This window comes from Rattus norvegicus, chromosome 9 (genome assembly GCF_036323735.1).
Source record: "Rattus norvegicus strain BN/NHsdMcwi chromosome 9, GRCr8, whole genome shotgun sequence".
NCBI lineage: Eukaryota > Metazoa > Chordata > Mammalia > Rodentia > Muridae > Rattus > Rattus norvegicus.
This window is the reverse complement of record NC_086027.1, coordinates 112,689,517-112,710,276: the sequence shown is the minus strand read 5'-3', so window position 1 is coordinate 112,710,276 and position 20,760 is coordinate 112,689,517. Positions and strand designations below refer to the sequence as shown.

Here is a 20,760-nt window from a genome sequence, read left to right as displayed (position 1 = left end):
CTGCAGCCTGGAATGTTCTGGACTATCCATCCATAACCGATACTTAAAACCATTTTCTCTCCTGTCTAGAAATTCACTCCTTCTGTGGAGAGTGCACTGTTTTATAAATGTGTGGCTTGTCCATGGTTGCCAGAGACCAATTACTTCTCTTTTTCCTTCTCTTCCTCCCCCTCTCCTCCTCCTCTTTTTCTTTTTGAGACAGGGTTTCTCGCTGTGACCTTGACTGTACTGGAATTCACAGTGTGGACCAGGCTGGTCTTGAACTCACAGACTTAAAGTCATGTGCTACCGTGCCTGATAGAAACCAGCTTCTAAGCTGCTCCCGTCATAGGTGTTCAATGCTTGAGAAGTGATTAAGTTGTTATTCTATAGGAAAGCAAGGTTTCCACGAGTGCTGTTTGTCTGGCCGCCTGAGTTTTCATGTTTCGCCAAAAGGCACTCATTTCTTGTCTGACCTCTTTTCCCAGGGAGGTGCCCCTGAAGGATGCTAAGGAGTACGCTGAATCCATAGGTGCCCTCGTGGTGGAGACAAGTGCGAAGAATGCCATTAACATCGAGGAGCTCTTTCAGGGGATCAGTAAGTGCCAGCTTGTTTCTCAGCCTGACTTAGCTTGCACGATTGTGCTCTGGGGGAGGAGTCAAAAACCAGCCTTTCATCTGTGTGAATTTATCTAATGCTGTCAGGGAACCCCCAAGAGTCTGACTGAAGTCATGCTGTGAGCCCTGCAGCTCTGAGTGTATTTACACTCCTTCCATTCATGTCTGTCTGTCTTCCTTCCTCCCCTTCTCCCTTCCTTCCTTCCTTCCTTCCTTCCTTCCTTCCTTCCTCCCCTTCTCCCTTCCTTCCTTCCTTTCTTTCCTTCTTTCTTTCTTTCCTTCTTTCTTTCTTTCTTTCTTTCATTCTTTCTTTCTTTCGGAGTATGACAGCTGGCTTTAATTTAATTCTTAATAATATTTTTTTCTTTTTTTTTTCTGGAGCTGGGGACTGAACCCAGCGCCTTGCGGTTGCTAAGCAAGTGCTCTACCACTGAGCTAAATTCCCAACCCCTTAAAAATATTTTTTAATTGAAGTTAAATGATCACTTCCTGACTTCCTTTCTTCCCTCGAACTTCTCCCAGATTCTCTCCTTCCACCCCCTCCCGTGTTCCCCATCATTTCCAAGTTGATAATCTCTTCCCCTCATCATTATTGTTCTATACATACATATACATGTGCATGTGTATACTCGTATCTGTAAGTACAGCTCTCTGAGTTCAGGTTCGGGTTTGTTGTATGTACATGGTTTCAAGGCTGACTGTTCTGCATTGGACACCTGACAAATGGGCTTCTCACGGGGGGAGGGGGATTATTATTTGATCATTATTTGAGGTTCCCTGGCTGGCTGGGACTGTCCACCCCTTTCTATTGATGCTGCTGCTGTGCCAGTCTTGTTTATGCAGCCATTTCAGAGAGAGACTATTTTGCCTCAGACTTCCTAACTGTCCCTACTTCTGTGCCTCACTCTGCTCTTCCTGTTCTGTGGACGAGTGTGTCACAATCGTTGCAAGGACAGAGTATGTACTTGGAATCATGTGCTCTGAGGCACTGCATTCCGTCTTTTGGTGGTGGAGATAAAGTAGATGCTGGTGTGGTAGAAGTTCAGCCATTAAATCAAGTGACTCTAAGCAAACACAGTCACGGGACCTTAGAGCGATTTATTTTTCCACGTCATCATTCACACACACACACACACACACACACACACACACACACACACACACACAAATGTCTCCCTCTCGTGTGACTTGAAGTTGGGAATCGGGCAGAGGGTTCATTCATGAACTTTCTGTTATCCCCGTTCATGAGAAGTGACGGCCCTAGGTCAGGTTGTGCCTCTCCTTCATTATGGTGTTTCCCCATGGATGACTCACATAGGCTGTTTACCTCGGGTGGCTATGCTGACACATCTGTCTGCAGCTGTTCAGTTCTAAGCACACCAGATGTCACCTTCGTAAGCTCCGGCCATAACTTGCGTTCCGGCTTCCACCGGAGAAATGCCTGCTGCGCATGGAACTTTGCAAAACCTCAGTGTGTCAGCTTGTTGTCAGAGGCTGGGAGAAACCTCCATATTCAGTGGAGGACTTCTTGGGGACCCTCTGTAGGAGGATCAGAATCCTTATCCAAAAGCCTCAGCCCTGCGCAGTTCCACGAGGCATGATGCCCACTCACTGGGATTCCGCACCTGGGGTCACTTAAGGCTGGTAGCTCTCAGGTTCCAGCTATTTTACATTTTCCTGGTTCCTGTCCTCTACTTTGGTTTCTGAGAGCAGCAGAGAACCTTTGGTTTGTTTGCCTGAAGGAGAATTCACGGGCACTGGAGAACTCTGCCCTGAATTGCTTCTGCTGTGTGCAAGTGTGCGAAAGGATGCTCAGCCCCTCCCAACAGCCACCATGGTGACTGGGCTGCTTCCCTTCCGTCCACCTCCCTGTGTATTTTAACCCCTCCCTGCTATTTACACGTGCAACAGGGAAACTGCAAGCTCCCTGGCAGAATGGTTAATCTTAAGGCTCTGCTGTGATTTGGTGTTGGCCGCCCATGTTCTCACATCCCAGCTGCTTCTTGTGACAGACTGGGAACCATGCCCTCTGTGGTGTGTCACTCCGGGAAACTAGGAGAAGTCTGTTCTGAACTTACTACGATGAACCCTTTGTTGCCCTAGAGTAAGCCGATTCTTATCCAGCGGTGTCAGGTTTTTCTGGTGTGTGCGCTTGTTAAACATTATCTTTTAAAAAGTGTTTTGTTGTTGTATTTGTTTATTTATTTTATTTTATTTTTTGAGATAGGGTTTTGCCCTGTAGCCCAGGTTGGCCTTGAACTTATAACAATGCTCTTCCTTCAGCCTCCTAAGTCTTGGGATTACCATCAGCACAACCAGCTTCGGGCAGTTTTAATGAGCTACACCGTTACCCCCAGTGCCTCCGGCTGGACGGCTTGCCCTGTTTGGTAGAGCCTGCTCCTCGGTGTCAGCTCCCTGAGTCGAAGCAAGGCAGGGATCACATAGGAAGCTCTGTTTTGTTTTTTACTATGCTAAACTCAACTCACAATTTCTATATGAGGAGACCCTCTGAGCTTGACGAAAATCATTATTAAATTTTTTAAAGCCAAATAAAGACCTCAAAGAGAACAAGAAGCCCAGACACCAAGTTCTCACACCTCAGAAAGATTTCTTTGTAGAACTCCACCGCCCTAAATCCCTGTCCACGCCAGGCGTCTTTGTGGGTCACAGCAACGAAGGTTTTGAATAGTTAGCTCCTCATATTCCGGTGGTCTGCTTCACTTAGAAAAACAAGTCTTTTGTTTGAGCAATGGACTAATTGCAGCTTCCCAGTAATTCCAACATAAGCCCATGTCCTCTCTTCATGTCAAAAACCCAAATGTTTCCTTAGTTATAAACACTTAGCAGAGAAAGCGTGTAGATTTGTGGTGGAGCCTGTAGCCATGTCCTACATCCACTGTCTATCTGTCCCTCCTCTCCCATCAATAGGCTTACTCCACTGTAATATTGTCTGTCTCTATGTACCAGTGTCTGTCCATCATTATCCGTCTGTCTATACTTCTAGCTGTTTCCATCTCTTCCCATTATTTCTAGCTCTCCATCTCTGTCTGTCTCTATCCTAGTATATCCATCTCTGTTGATCCATCTGCCTGTGTGTCTGTCCATCTGTCTGTCTATCATCTCTACCCATCTACTTCTATCTCAGTCTCTCTCCACTATGTGCACGAGCTCTGGCACCTCCCTCTTCCAGGCTAATTGCTTCAAAATGGGGTCGTATAGCCATAGTACCATTCCGACTGCAACCGAATACACTGCAGCAGACTTCATCAGTTTCCTTTGCTTGGTCCCTACTTATGTTACATGCGCTCCTACTCAAGCTTAAAATAGAGCTGGGGACTGCTGACACCTCTGCTTTCAAGGCAATGTGGCGGAGACAAACATGCCCAGGAGAAAAGATACGATAAAACCAGGAAAGAGCAGTGAGGATAATACCCTGTTTAAAAGGTTGTGCTCACACAAATTAATTCACACTGGCTTGGATCAAGACACAAATGCCTTTCTGTTTCATTCCCATGGTGTTCATACACCAGAAATGAGACAACCGTGCTTTCCAAGAGGAAGCCAATACACTTTCGAACTGCAAACTCTTCACTGAAACATGATGTTGGGTAACGACTACTGCTGATCTCTCTACAAAGGGTCCTTGCCACTGGATCCTGGCTGATCCAGGCCGTCTGTTCTGTGGTACTGCATGCCGTGGTGTCTGTTCTTTCAGATGCCTTCCTCTGAGGCCCATCTTCAGACCTGCTTTGTCCTGTTGTATGTCCCTCACTTTCTCCTTCACAGTTTTATCCAGGCGCTGTTTATTTTTCCTTCTTGGCTAAGGAAATGATTGTACACTTGATTTTCTTTTTAAAATGTTGCAAGGCAACATAAAGACTGTTCTGTTGCTGCTCCGCTGTTACAGTGTTGAAAACCCAGAACAAAAGGCATTGATACCTTCTAGAGCACTGTGCAGTGCTCTGCTCTGGAGGAGGGAGGATGCAGATGCTGGAGATTCAGCCCTGCTCCTTATCTCTTCCTTGTATGGCTGCTGACTCTGGACCACACTGGACCACATTCCTTCTCCTTTTGCAAACCTTCTTCCTTCCAGGTCCTTTCAATTCTCCTTCTTCCAGTGAACCAGCCTCTGTTCCAACTCTCCCTCGTGTGAGCCTTGAGCATTCGCTAATTAATGGTCTCTTTGCCATTTTGACGTGTGAATGTGCTCTGTCTCTCTGTGATCCCCTAAATGTCTGCCCCATGTGTAAGTTCTCTAGCAGCAGACATTTTTTCACAGTGTTCATGAAGCTGACATTGGTAAACAATAAAGAGCTAAACACACACCCATATTTCATAATAATGTTCCAGAAAGCAACATTTTTATGGGCTCACTAGATTAAAAGAAATATAATTATTTTCTGTGGAGACTTATGTATGAATAATACCAACAAATTGGACAAGCCTAGAATCTGTTTCAATTATTCAAAAAAAAATACCTAGTGTGGCCCTTTATGAATTTGATATCATGCTAGACATCATGGTGGACAACAGACACTGACAATAAGTCCTATGACACCAAAAGGCAAGGACTGTAAGAGAGGATGACAGGTAGGGACTTTAGGTTGGTGAAGACTATCTTCCCAAGGAAATGGTTAATCTGGAGCTGCAGATTTACCAGGGACCACAGTAGTTAAGTCCCTGTGATGGGAGCTGATAGGTGGGATCAGCCGAGGGCAGAGACAGGGTCTTGTAATGAGGAAAGGATGTGATATTCTCACTGCAATGCAAAGTCTTATGTTTTAGGCAAGTTAACATTTACAAAGACACTCCTCCTTAGGAGAAGAAACATTGAGGCAATGTTCAATCAGTTGGGATGATCAATGAATCTAGGATAGAGATAACTGGAGCTCAATGGAGGTACCAGTGGGAACCACAGCTCAATGCTGCTGGCTAACAGCCTGAGGAGCCTGTCCTCAGCAACCTCCCCTCAGATGAAGCCACAATCTTCATTTAGGCTTTGGGAAATAATTTCAGAGTGGGTCGGCGTGGTGATCTGAATGAGAAGTGTATCCCCAAGGGGCTCATGTATTTGGATACTTGGTCCCCAGTTGGTGATTCTCTTTGTCGAGGTTCTGGAACCTTTAGGAATGGAGCCTTAGTGGGGGAAGAACAGAATTTATAGCTTCACCCCACTTTGCTTTTGCACTCTCTTCTTTGTGTTTGTGGCTGAGGATGTGGTCTCTCGGGGTCTTGCTCCAGCCACCTGATGACACACCCTCCCCACCACACCAACTCTCTTATGTGAAGCCCAAATACACTCCTTCTTCCATGGGTGCTTTTAGTCATGGAGCTATAATCTTCTCCTCAAACAAACCTCAGAGACATCGATGGCATTGGACTGTGGTTTTTTGTTTTGGGTTATTTTGTATTAGTTTAAGAACAAATGAGAAATGCTTCGGTTGGTTTGTGTTGCCAGGATCTCTCTCTGGCCTCCCTCTGACTCTCTGGTCAGTTGGAAGAATTCAGGTGAGACACACATTGTTGAAGATAGGCAGGGTTTACCTGATGGTTTACTTAATAGAGTGGAAAGTGGTCAAAAAGACTGTGCTTACCTATATTTTAACCAGGCTTTCTACTATTTCTAAGCCTCTAGAATAAACAGCTTCTTCTGAGGGGCGTTTTCCCATCCAAGTGATTGGCAAACCCATTTGAATCAACTCTTTAGAGAGAGGACCCTGATGCTGTTCTTTACCAGAAACCTGAAGCTTTCTGCTGACTCAGAAGGGCATGTCTCCACCCAGGTCACATACCATGACTCAGCTCCTATCCCTTTGACCAGTAAACAGAGTCCCTGCAGTTTCAGTTCCTGGCTTTCTAAACTGCTGATTTTAAGGTTGGGGTCCATCCTCAATGGCCTTTCAAGCCCTCAAACACCTACCTAGCTCCCTGTTTGCTTTTTCCTAGAGTTTATACAGTTGGAGAGGAAAACAACTCTCTAAGCTAGGAAGAATTAGAGACTAGGAAAGAGCAATGTGCCTTGTTCTGCAAACATTGTTGCACAGTTCCCTGGCTATTGTACGCCCACAGGGTTTTGTAATTCCACGGTAGTTACTTGGTTTAGATCGAGTTAAAGAAGTCTGAAAACAAAACAAAAACCTTTGAAAATTTTGTAACAGAACAGCAAGCTGTGGAATGAAGATAAAGAGGAGGCCCTTCCCTTCCTTACCACCATGAAAGTTACTTTGGCAAAGGCCAGCAGAGAAGATGCTGATTATCAGAAGCTCCCACATTGAGCCGTGGGAAGGAGTTCTCAGTTGTGCAAAACACCGTGTCCTTGGCCCTGGTGTCTCTGGGGGTTTAGGTGTAGGGCCCTCCAAGGGTACCAAATCTCCAGATGCTAAGCTCTTGTCTAAAATGCCATAGCTTTTGGATGTAAACAGAAACGCAATCCTCCTCACGCCTCTCCATCTCAAGAGTATTTATACCCAAGCACAGTAAACACTATAAATATACTATAAATATATACTGTACTGTTTAGGGAGTAATGACACGAAAGAGTATATATGTTCAACATGGACACGGCCATCGTAGACCCAACTGTGTTTTTGATGGACAGTGTAACCAACCGTGAATTAAAACCTGAGAGAGAGGCAGATACAGGGTCCAACTGTAGTAAAGCCTCTCATGTGTGGGACCCTTGCTCCTTGCCATTGTGAGAAGGGCTAAAGTGTGTGTTAACTCACTGATGTCCCCCTCCTGTTAAGTAGACATGCTATCATCCCTATTTTACCATGAGGACGCCATCTTGTGACTTGCCGTGTCTCATAGCTGGTGAGAGGACGGTATGTGGAGTCACATGGTGTCAGCTTTAAGTCTGGGCTCTTGCTGGCTCTTGACTTTGTACAGAACTTTTCTGGTAATTTTATTCACAGTCAGAGAAAACAGGAAATGACTAAACTGCACCAAAGTTGAGACACAGTTTGTTTTCTTAAATTGTGGTACACTAATATAAACTAGTGATTTAAAGTAATGATGTGACTCTTGTTACTGACCTAAAAAGACAAATTGTGAAACAAATACCACAGAGTAGTTTATATAAAATCCTGAATTCATATCTTCAAACCATGTAACATACAATAATAAATAACAGGTTCTCCCAAGATTCTCTTTCTTGTAAGGTTGACTGTTAACTTGCTAACGATGGCTACTTTGTAATGGCGCATTTGGGGCAACTTTGGAAAATTGTTTTATTATAGAAAATGTGAAACGTATAGCACATGAGTGAGTTGAGTCATTATGTACACGTGACCTCCCAACCTGTCCTGTCTCTTTCCTGTAGCTCCCACCCTATGTCGTTTTAAAAGGAGTCTCATCAGTATCATACGTGATTATTCTGAATCAAATTTTCAACTGTTGTTAGATAAACAGGTCGATCTGGTAGTCACCAGGTTGAGGGAGAGTTCTAGTTAGGTTTCTATTCTATGATAGACACTATGACTGAAAACAAGGTGGAGAGGAAAAGGGCTTACTTCATCTTATAGCTCACAGTCTGTCCTGAAGGGAAGTCAGAGCAGAAGCTCAAGGAAGGAACCTGGAGGCAGGAACTGAGGCAGAGGCCATGGAGGAGCACTACTTATTGACTCGCTCCCAAGATCACCTACTGAGGGATGGCACTTTCCACTATAGGCAGTCCTCTTCCAAATCAATCAATCAATCAATCAATCAATCATCAACCAATCAGTCAACCAATCAAAAAAGTGTCTACAGGCTTACCTGCAGGCCAGTCTTATGGGGGCGTTTTCTCAGTTGAGAATCCTCTTCCCACATGGCCTTAGCTTTTGTCAAGTAGACAAAAGAAACAAACAAACCAACAGACAACAGGACAGGAGGAACTATGACAAAGAGATTGATGACGGTGTAGTGTTGTAATGATGGAGATATGCCATTCGACACTTATCAAAATGCACAGAGTGTAAAACCAAGAGAACCCTGTGCAGAAACCGAAGGCTGTGACTGGCCATAATAGATTAATATTAGCTCATCTGTTGGAACTGGCATTTTATGCTAATGCAAGACATTAACCACAGGAGCTTTGAGCTGGAGACAAGAGTCATGCGGGAGCTAAATTGCTCAATTTTCTTTGTAAACCAAAAAAAAAAATTATTTTAGAAAAAGTTTATCACTTTCAAGAGGGAGCAGGGTGCCGGTTTGGGGGTGGGGAGGCTTTCTTTTTTCTTTTTTTTATAGCAAAAGTCTTTCTGTTGACGTCACTCCCACTGAAATCTGACACTTGCAGATGAAGTCACTGGGTTGGTAGCCCCCCCCCCCCCCCCCCCGCTTGGCTCTCTTCTTTGTAACACAGCCATGGCTTTCACTGCCTGGGCATTTTTTCCTAATTTTTCTTTTTTTGTTAAAACCAGCATATATTTTAGATATTGTTATAAGATTTTGAACACAAGTGTGTTCTTGTGGTTAATTTTCACTTGTCTATTTTGTAGTACTGGGGATAAAGCCTCGCTAGGCAAGCACTGTACCCTGGAGCTCCGTCCTTCTCTGGCTCCTTAGACTCTGTCAGCTTCCAGATCTGGCGGTCTCTGTTGTCTTCTCATTTCTACCCAGTTGTCAGATCTCGCCGGGCATCCTCATTGATATCTTAGTCCCTCTTTCTTCTCTCATTTCCTTTGCTCTCGTCCTCTTGGGCCTGAGCCTTCTGTGGGTTTTGTTACTAAGGCCACCACCTGTCTCCTGGTCCACTCTGGTTCTTTATAGCATCCAAGCTCGCTCCTCCCATCAGAGTCTTTATCCTAAGAGTAAACGTTTCCTAAGGGCCAGGCGTGGTGCACAGTTTGATTCCAGCACTCCTGTAGCGGTAAGTGGATCTCTGGGAGTTCAAGGCTAGCCTGGTCTACACAGTGAGTTCCAGGACAGTCGGGGCCACATAGAGAGACCCTCTTTTTTAAAAGCAAAACAATAAAACAATACATTCTTTTAGTGTCATCTCTGTTATAGTAACCAGAGGACAGTTGCTAGGCGTGACTTCTGGTCATGGATGAGCCAGTGCCACATTCCACAAAGACTCTCTATCCCCAAGGCAGAATCGGTGAGGCCATTATCAAGAGTTAAGTCCTGCCGAGCCGTAGCAAACTTGATCAGACCCCTAATCTGGAGGGTCCAGAGAGTCAGGATCAGAAACAGTCATCTATCGACTTCTAGACACAATTGACATTGAAGGGAAAAGCCAAGGCCCTGGACAATGGAGAGAAAGAAGAGTCGCAGACAGCAGAACTGTTGCAGAGGGGCAGAGCCCACAGGAAGCGGTTACCGGAGCACAGCAGCCTTGAGCCGTGTGTGTTAGAGTGGCTGTCCCAGCCATGCTGGCCTAGCTCATAGGTTTGGAATTTATTTCCACATTTTGCATTCCTGTGGAAACATTTGTAAAACAGGCTTTTCCCCTAGACTGTCAACTTTCAGGAAAACTAGGTGGCGGTGGTGGGGGTCTTTTAAAACTTCTCCCCAAGAGAATCTTTTTTTTTTTGGTTCTTTTTTTTGGAGCTGGGGACCGAACCCAGGGCCTTGCGCTTCCTAGGCAAGTGCTCTACCACTGAGCTAAATCCCCAGCCCCTCCCCAAGAGAATCTTACACAATCCAAACTGTGTTAAAATAAACACGCTGGGCTAGGATTCGTGTTCAAGAACAGCTTGTTGTGGAGGTGGCTGAGCGAAGTTCTGTAGGAATAGAAACATCCAGAGGACACTTCAAGCCTGTCCAGATTTCATCATGCGTAATTTCATTAGCTCAATCCTGTGTACAGGTAAATACAGTGCTGTGTTCTGGGCACATCTCCTTGGTGCAGAACGCTGTGGCTGCTTTCCAGAGCCATTCTTTTATTTGAGAACAGTTACCCAACAAGTCCTGAAGGCCCCAGAGCACAGCACAGGAGCTGGGAGTTTTCACAGTGTTGTTTGCTTAGCTCTTGAAGGGTGCTTGTTGGGATTCGGCTCTTCTCTGTCCTGCTTTAAAGTGGGTCCCATTCATTTACTCACACCGTTTGATGTTGGGGTTATGTGGTTCCCAAAGCTGAGTGATCTCTAGACAAGCAGGATCCCCTTCTCCTGCCCCCTGGCCACAAACACTGGGCATTTCTTCCCATGCAGAGACCACCGAGTCCTGGCCAGTACCTGCTGCTGCCGGGAATCCTCATTATTGTCCCTAGAGTCCCTTACACGTAATAATGCCGAATATACTGTGTGGGAGTTGTCAAGTTTATTGTCTCAGACGCTCCATAATGGAAGGAAGAATGGCTCAGGGAGTTTACACAACTGGTCCAGGCTTATTTAACTGGGTAACTGACTCTCAAGTCTCAAAATGACTTCTACCCAAAGATAAAAATGAAGTCTGAAGGATCTGCATTCATTCTGCCTCTGAGAAATGCAGCAGTTCTCCCTCCCTCATGCATGGCGTCAGTGACAACCACAGCCTGAAAATACTAAATGGAAATCCCAGAAATAAAGACATTCATGTCTTAGCAACTTTCAATACAACCCTCTGTTATAATTGTTCTAATTTATGATTTGCTACTATTATAAATCTCTTAATATATCTAGTTTACAAGTGAAACCTTATCAGAGGCATATTAAGTATGGGGGAAAGCATGGTATCTATGCATTTGGTATTCTCCAGGGTTTTCAGCAGTCTGCCTGGAGCCTGGTCTTGGAACATATCTTAGTAGATTAAGGGGGTGTGGCATGGGAGAGAATCTACTCAACAAAGAAGTTAAAAAGACTGGAAACCCTTCCCCACCCACACATGTGGGTGAAAGCCTATGCCCACACAAATGGCCTCTGAAGGATTCTGAGACCAGTGGCCCAGTGCTTCTAGGTCCACATTTTTCCAGCTCATCAGCCCACTCCCATTCCCAGGAGCAGCTCTCTCTTCTTATTAAACTCTCTGCTTCTTTTGTTGACCTTGGGTCCTTGTTGCGATTCTTTGTCCCTGAACACAGGAAGCCAGGCACTTCAATGGGTACCTCTAGGACTCTGTGCCTACAGTAGGAGGAACATTGTATCTAATTCTCATAAGGAGGCTTCAGAGCTCTGTGCCTATAGCAGGAGGAACATTGTATCTTATTCTCCTGAGGGAGGCTTCAGAGATTTTGAACCGCAAAAGCTTTGGGTAGGTCTAAGAAGCCAGGTTTGACAGCTGATTTGAAAACTTTGCCAAGTGTTTGAAACCCAGGTGAGGAGGCTGTTGGCATATAGGGTTGAAACCTGTTGTTACTTGGGGAGAAGGTGAGAGCAGGAAAAGTGGAGGAAGCATGGGAGTGTGGACAGATGGACACCCTGCACTCCTAGTGTGTTCATGAGGTGCACTTTGTTTCTAGGTTTCTGCTATCTCTACTTCACTTCAATAAACATCACACTTATACCCTTCATCTGTCTGAGGGGAGATTTACACAGAGTTATGAAAGGCACCTAAAGGAGGCCTGAAGGGTGAGCATAAGTTAGCTATCGTTGGTGTTCACATGAGGCAGCGCCAACGTGTCTGACGCGGGACATGTCATTGTCACAAGTACTAAAATTGTAAGGCCCCATACTCACAATTCTTTTAAGCAAACAATTCTTTTAAGTCAGCCATACTGAACCAGTCAGAATTATAGTCTTACCCTCAAAAAATTCAGGTGCAAAAAGTAAGGCCCGTGTAAAATAGTATTTATCTACACGAGTCTGAGGCCGATGCTGACGCTGTTGGGCCCCTGAATACAGGGCTGGCCTGAGGACCAGGCAGCACTTTGTTGGGTGGGTGTGACTGGAGTAAATCCTTGGGGCCGGGAGGTTGGCACAATGGAAAGGTCGTCAGACAGACAGACAGATAGACAGACAGGTAAAAACCTTTCAATTGTGACTACAATTCAGTGCATGTCTTGAATAGAGAAAGACAATACTGACTGTCCTGCTGTTTCTGCTAAGCTTTTCTTGGGAGCACCTACAAACCTTTGCATAGCTTGCTGGCTGAGCAGGATGGCTGACCAGGCTGTAGAAACAGCTCTAACTCTCTGTCAGACACTCATTTCTTCCATTCACCTGGAGTCAAATGCCAGAGGCATTCACTTATCTGTGTGTTTGAGCTTTCCGGAGCATCTACACCACCCACTAAAGCCAGAACGGCATCTCACCTCTTATGACAAAGGTCTCTGGCCTCCTGGTCCTTGTCTCTGTACTTGGTCCAAACAGGTGGCATAAGTTTGCCTTAAAAACAAAAAAAGCAAAGCATTTTGGAAATAATTTCAAATTATTAATAATTTCGGGTTTTTTTGTTTGTTTGTTTATTTATTTGAATTTTCCCTTTTAGAGTTAGTATTCCATGCCCCTTTTTACAGGATAACTAGAAAACCAGAAGAAAGAAGTAAGGAAAAAGGTGAAACATAGGGTGGAGGACCCACTGGAAAGTCAGATGTGGGTTATAATAAGAACCACCATTTAGCTTCGGCACGGCCTTCAGCAATGTCACAAAAAATGGTGGTGATCGTGGCCATTGCTCGGAGGGACCCCCCCGACGAGTCTCCAATAGCAGCAAGGCTGCCTGAGCACGCCGATTCCAGGTGCCCTGTCTTAGAAATACAGCTCTGTCGGAGTTCACACGCCACACATTATTCTTGCCTCACACACACAAGCCAGTGGTTTCTAGCACAACCCTGAGTGAGACCTGTGCCACCATCAGTACGGTCCATTCAAATGAACCCAGGCCTTTAGTTGTTGCTACTCCCTCCTTCTCTTTGTCTTTTTGAATTTTTATTTGTGCTTATTTACAAAAGTTAAAATGCAATGAATAAAATAAGGTTGCTTGTACGTGGCATTAAGGTACTTCCTCCTTTGAAGTACGTCCTAAGGGCCTTGTAGCTGATGAGGCAAGGCCCTCACAGAGTAGGACTGGTAAGTTGCATGTCTGCCCATGGTAGTTCTACAAGCGGAAAAGACAGATAAGTGCTCACTCTTATGGTAAAGTCCAGTCCTACAAAGCAGAGAGGCTCCGTGGAAAGGCCGAGATCCCTCAGTGGTGGAGGGGTCGGGTGGCTCTGCAGAGTGCAATGCCTTGTCCTGTTTCTGGGGTGTCTGCATGGTCAGGAAGCTGCCGATGATTTCCCTCAACCATTTAAACACGAATTTGACTTCATGCAGAAGAATTGGAAAGAAAGAAGGGGAGGGGAGAGAGGACAGGGGAAAGAACGGCTGGAGGAAGGGAGGGAGAAGAAAGGGGGTCGTGAAGGAAAGGAGGAAGGAGTTAGCCCCTCCCCCAAGTACTGCTATGTTTTGTACCCATACAGGCTGACTTTTTAAAATAAGAGAGCTTCAATCTTGGCCTCCTTTCCCCCTCGCAGGCCGGCAGATCCCACCCTTGGACCCCCATGAAAACGGAAACAGTGGCGGGATCAAACTGGGGAACCAGAGCTTGCAAGCCGGCCGGCGGTGCTGCTGAGCCGAGGGCGTGGCATACAGAGCATGACAGAAGGAGCCAGAGACCTCTCCTGTGTCCAGGGCACACAGAAGGACCCCACCCACGGGGCTAACTCTGCCTGCTGGAGTGTGAGCAGCTTTGTACCCTGGGAGACCCGCAGGATGCTGAACGAGGAAGTTTCCTGAAAAGAAATGATAGAAAACTCTGGAAAACTCACCATCCCACCGCAACACGGCCTCCGGTTTATGAGATGCACATGGCGAGCTTGTACTTGCTAGGTAATAGGTATAGGTTGCCGTCTTTTGTTAAAGAATTGTTAGGGAGGTTTTAGATTTGTCCGCAAACCTCAGAGTGCTGTTCTTCACTGATTTCCTACGTCACCTAGTCAGGTTCCAATAACGTCTCCAGGGCCAGGACCTTCCTTTCTGGCCAGTCCATCAAAAGGCAAAGGCAGTATATAGTAGGTTAGCTCTTAGCTGGCTTTGGCAGGAAGCCTTTCTTAGTTTTCTGAGGGAAATCAGAGATGCATAGCTGGACCGTTGCTCAAACTGAGAAGTAATCTCCTCAAAGAGAGACAAACATTGGATTAGAAACCGCCATCCCTGTCTTTTTTTGTTTATCCGATGACCATTTTTCTAAGGTGTGGCCATCCGTGAACCAACCAAATCAGACTAGAACGTTATATATAATTTAGGGGTCCAGAGAGTTAAATTGTTGCTATGTAAGCAGTGGGGGAGGGAGGGTATAAATGGCATTTAGGGTACCCCCAGCATGCATACCCCCCCATTGCAGTGAGTTTCTACTTATGGGAATGATTACTTTACAGAGCATTAGGAGACAATGTCACGATGCCACATCTAGGGATGTTTGAGCCTAAATTGTAGGGCAGACTTCTATTCATAGTGGCTAATCATGGGTTACAGCCAACCAGGCAGAGGAACGTTACCACCCCAAAATTCTGGACTCCTAAAGGTGTAAAATAGGAAGAAGTCCCTTAAACTTTGCCCGCATTGGAGAAAAAAGGTTGTCAAGCAGTCGGTGCCAAGTCCCAGTCACAGACGGTGCTTGTCAACTTCGGGATGCCAGCTTCAACATGGTCTTCCTGCTTCTCCCAACTCGGAAGCTAATTAAATCTTAGAATACAGAGGAGAGCAAACACTTGTCTTGATTCAAGAATGTCCCTAGATATCCTATAGCAGACGTCTCAAACACTGTTAGCAAGTGGCATCTCTGTCTCGTGCCAGGGTCTTCTCAAGACCGTCAGAGCCTGTCCCAACATCAGACGTCCAACATCACTGTTACAGGATTCCACGGGCTGGCAAAGATGTTCATCCTCTCACTGCAGGTCAAACACACAAACAAAGAACAATTGAGTTGAAGTTGAAGTGGCCTCTCTCGACTAGTATCAAGCTTATTTTTGAACCTCTCCCCATTGGGGGGTAAACTTTTGCTGAGGGCTTGTATTTACCTGTCTGTCTGTCCATTCCCAGGGGAGAATGCCACAGCTTTGGGTGGGTTTTGCAGTGGTCGAGTTTTGCATGAACTGTCTGGGCTTCACCTTGAGAGTGAGCTGCCCTGGGATTGGAGAAGCATGCAAGGGTAGGATACCTTGCTCTTCCCAGGCTGCATTGACATTGATATCCAAGCCATGCAGAGGACAAGTATGCCTGAGTGCCACCAGCATGAGGGAAGGGAGATGTGGCATGTGGGCACACGAATATTCACGCCGTTTGGGGCCTTCTCTGCAGATGGTGCTGAGGCCTTTGGTGCTTCTCTCCCCTTGGCTTGGCGTTCCTCTTGGGACGTTTTAACCATTGACCCTAAACAAAGACCTAGAAATGACAATTGCTCCAGACATAGGATGTAGTGGCCTTATGGTTACTCTCCAAATTCCCTTCCCAACCCCTATTTTCCTCTCTCACAGGTGGCAGGTTTGTATATGTGTAAATATGATTTTTATGTCAGCCACACCCACACGTAATCTACTTCAGAGTGGCTGTGTTTGGCTCATGACCTTGTGTCCATAAGGGAGGCACAGGTTGTCAAAGGGATTCTTTCTCAGCAGACGTCCCGAAGGACCGTGTAAGGGTTGTGCAAATGTTCTATACAGGTACAGAATCGACTAGCCATTTTTTTCATTAGAAGTGGTGTATCAGGGTACTGGATATGACGTCATCTTGCAGACTAACCTACATTCTAGCCAACAGCAAGGGCTGTGCCCCAGTGGGAACCCCATTCTTTCCTGAGGAAGGCTTGAAGGATCCAAGTGTTTCCTCTGCAATCATGGACTCTGGCTTCTTGCTGCTCCACAGCGTTCTTTCTGGGTGAGGAGTAAGGAGCCAGTGGTCAGCTGAGGGTTCTGGCTGTGCTCACATGTGATCATGCCTTTCACCATCGTCGTGACGCCCAGCAACTCAGCAGTCACGAGGTCACATAGACTGTCACCCTTTCTGGTGTTTCTGTAAAGGGTTTCCACTTGGGCTGGACCCAGGTTTTGCACCTAGAAGATCCCTCTGCAGACACCTAGGACCCTCGAGTCTTATACTCCGTTCTATGATAAGGCGGTGTTTCCGTCCGAGCTCATTTGTATCAGTCGCTTTTGATTTTAACCCATTGGTATGATTCATACTAATAAATATTCTAAGGTTTACTGAGCATCCTTTCCTTATTCCAATCAATAAGATGATTATTCACAGGCCAACTCAGAAAGGAGAGAAACATGTGCACAAGACCAGGGTGGGGAAGGGGGTCCACTGATGCTCTGTTAGCAGTAGCTGATTGTCTTCTTGTCCGGAAATGGATCAATGAAATAGGGCGTGGTCACGTGATCCAGGCTGTGGGGAGGGATGAATGAATTATCTATAGCATATCACCAGGCATCTGAGTAGAGTGCGGAGTGCAAAGCTGCATGCCCTGGGGGAGCCACTCACAGGAGCCTGTGGACCAGCCCACAGTAGCTGTGCACTGCACAGCATGGAAAATGGAACCATGACCCTGGATGCGTGAATAAAGACAATGGTGTGTGTGTGTGTGTGTGTGTGTGTGTGTGTGTGTGTGTGTGTGTGTGTGTGTGTTGATGTGTGGGCAGAAATAGAAAAACATAAGAAGGAAAAACAGCAGCTTGTAAAATGACACGAAATCAGGTCAGAGGTGCACAAGAGGCACAGAACTATCAGCAACTTTTATTCATTTCGAGCTTTAACAGTCGGAAGCCAATGCCCAGCTGGGTCGCACATTCCTTTAATCCCAGCACAGGGGAAACAAAGGCAGGCGGATCTCTGTGAGTTGCCAGCCTGGTCTACTGAGGGAGTTCCAGGCCAGCCTGGGCTACATAGTGGGACCCTGCCTTGGTAAGTAAATAATTCTGAAGCCACAATTACAAAATGACAGTATTCGGTAAGTTCAAAGCACGCGCTTCACTACCCTCTCTATATGTTTTCCCTGTATCAATCCTTTTCAGAGATGGGGGGATATGGAGGTATGAAGCAAGGGCTAAGCTAACTTTTCAGTGCACTAGAAAGATCCTGAACAATGCCAGCCTCATGGACCTCGCCACACTGCTGTCTCCTCAGCTCTCCCTCTGCCCACTGGCACCACGCTTGCTCACACACACCAGCAGAGCTTGGGTTCTCCATGTAGAGCTGTGCTGAGTGGATGGAAGGCCCCTGTGCCTAATGTTCTTTATGGCTGAGAGGCACCAAGAGCATGCTGGGAAGCCACTCTGGCTATACACAATCAAACAAGAATAGGAAACAATCTACCCTGACTGGAGAGATGGCTCACTGAGTAAGAGTGCTTTCTAGGGAAGCATAAAGACCTGAGTTTGGACCCCCTGCACCCACATAAATCCAGACATTGGCCCCATGTTCCTGTTAACCCAGCATTCGGGGTTGGAGACAGGAAGTGGCCAACTAGCCTAGCAGAAACCAGGCTTTAGGTTTAATGAGAGCTATGTATCACAAAAGGAAGGTGAATGATAGAGAAGGATGCCTGCTGTCTTCTTATGTCTTCCATGAGCATGGGTGAGCATACTCGTGCGTGCATGCACATGCCTCAAATAAGACAGACATTAAAAAAAACAAAAAACAAACAAACAAACAAAAAAAACCCAACAACAGCAAAAGGCTTCAGGTTGGAGCCCTCACGACTGAATTCTGATGATTTTATAAGACATGACTGTCTTAGGGTTTCTATTCCTGCCCAAAACGTCATTACCAAGAAGCAAGTTGGGGAGGAAAGGATTTATTCAGCTTACACTTCCACATGGCTGTTCATCACCAAAGGAAGTCAGGGCTGGAACTCAAGCAGGTCAGGAAGCAGGAGCTGATGCAGAGGCCATGGAGGGATGTCACTTACTGGCTTGCTTGCCCTGGCTTGCTCAGCTTGCTTTCTTATAGAACCCAGGACCACCAGCCCAGGGATGGCACCACCCACAATGGGCTGGGTCCTCCCCGCTTGATCACTAATTGAGAAAATGCCTTACAGCTGGGTCTCATGGAGGCATTTCCTCAAGGGGGGCTCCTTTCTCTGTGATAACTCAGCTTGTGTCAAGTTGACACATAAAACCAGCCAGTTCAATGACAGACCAGATCACATGTCTGTAAATAACCTTTGTTTTCAGTGTGTGACATCTTGTTCCACCTCAGGACCCTGCCGACAAGTAGAGCATCTCCAGATGTGGATGATGATCATAGGCCAAACTGTGATCAAAACGTTAATCTCTTTCTTACCTGGACAGTCTGTGATATTGTGTTATTAGTAACAATTGCCATGTTTGATCGATTTGGAATAGCAGAGGAAGATGGTATATTGGAGAGGGAATCTGAGATCTCAAGCATTTGTGAATGAGGACATTTTCATAGTTATCTTTATATAATTACATGTCTTTCTACCCATCCATCTCTCTAACCACCGCCAATCCACACGCATTCACGCACTCATGTCTCTATTCAAATGCCCATCTACCCATTCACCCATCTATCCATCTATACATACATACATACATACATACATACATACATACATACATACATACAACCATCCACCTAGACACCCATGCATCTCTTCATCCACAATCCATCCACTCCCCTTTCCAATAAGGACTTATTGAGGACAATTGGGAATCAAAGTTTGAACAGTCCTCCATGGCCCTCATCAATCCGTGCAGATCTCAGGTTTACAAGGTAGAGACAGGATGTTAAAAACAAGCAAATCAAGACTATCAGGACTGAAAAGAGAAGGTTCAACTGCAGACAAGATAGCTTGACTTGGAGAGTCTCGGAAATTCATTCCGCTACTTGGCCTTCAGATAACCAAGGTCTCTCTGGGCCTCAGTTTCCTCCTGTAAAATGAAGATAATACCACATGGCAGGGCTGATACCAAGATGAGGTGAAATAAATTACAAGTTAGGACAGGAAACAATAAACTTCAGCTTTTGACCGGTGCTGGGAATGGTTCTTTTCACTGCCCATCTCAGTGGCTACATTGTTATTTTTGCTCTCATCCGGCCTTGGAAGGCAGCGCAAGGTAGAGATTACAATTCAATTCTCTGAGCCTAGCTTCTGGCAAAGTAAAGATTACAGAGTCTGCTCTCTGAGCTTCCAGCTCTGGTTTGTGGGTTACAAAGTGGCCTGACTTTCTGGGTCCAGCTTCCGGCTCTGGTTTGTGGGTGGTAGAATCCTTACCAGATTGATCTCACTGATCCCCGGAGTTTTCTCGTTGAGTGAAATGCCTATGTCACTTGCTGGCACCTATGTCTCACTCCTGGAACCCAGATAGTATCACAAATGAAGACTTTTCCCGAGCTTGCTCTCGGCCACTTGGCACCAAACCTAGACCTGAACTGATGACACTCCAGAATCATTGTTTCTCTGAACGGGGTGAATATTCTGGCCATTTATCTGCAGAAATATCACATATTGGATTACAGGATGTGCTCTGACTCTACTGGTAGACATATTATAGTGCTTTTATGAAATTCAAGCAAAGCTCTAGATCTTGGAAACATCCACCCCAAGGCATAACATACTTTCAGCTGCGGGACCCACCTTATGATGATACCCCGAGGGCTAAGGAAATAAATGTCTGGGTTGAGTCCAACCCATGGGGTCTCCAGGAAAGCCCAAAGGCTGCTTTCTCCATGGAAAGCAACATGTGTGCCCCTCACCGTACCACCTGCCTGGAACCACAGGGCTTGACTGTTCTGGCTCCCTGGCAATGGTTGGTGGGGTGTTCTTATGTCAGTCAGGGGCAGAGCAGTTGGCTGTCCTTTGTTCATCGTAGCTTGATGCCTGGCTTGGTGGCTGAAGCTGCTTTATGTTTACGACACATAATAAATTAAATCGAGGCAGCACAGTGTGGAAGGAGGAAGACAGAGACCTACAGACTACCATGCCACCCTTCAAGACCTGTCCTCTGGTTCACAACACAGGCAGGCCACAGACACCTGTTTGCCCACACGGCATACAGCATGGATAAAGATGTCACCCAGCATCTCACCAGCCTCATGACCAGCCTGTTGGGGGGAGCCACCACAATGTGGGAGTATGTGGTGGTCCCAGTGGGGGAGAAAGAGAAGGGGAGCAGCTTGAGCATTATGAAGAGGTGGAACTGGAGATTTGAGGCTAGACAGGAGTAGCCTGGTGAGAGTGGCCGGCCCATGGTAAGGTCCCAGCCAGAGCTGCCACTGAGGGCTGTCTGAGTCTGTTGGCTACACGGTGGCAGGGATT

General features: G+C 46.1%; 1 protein-coding gene across 1 annotated transcript in view; it reads left to right on the top strand.

The window, feature by feature from the left end:
- The window catches only part of Rab31 (RAB31, member RAS oncogene family), a 134,509-nt gene extending 117,828 nt beyond the window's left edge, over positions 1-16,681 (top strand). Inside the window, exons 6-7 of the mRNA NM_145094.2 lie at positions 468-577; positions 13,955-16,681. Of these exons, the coding sequence (NP_659562.2) occupies positions 468-577; positions 13,955-14,052 (208 nt within the window). The 3' untranslated portion in view covers positions 14,053-16,681. The remainder of the gene's footprint in view (positions 1-467; positions 578-13,954) is intronic.
- The last annotated feature ends 4,079 nt before the right edge of the window (positions 16,682-20,760 follow it).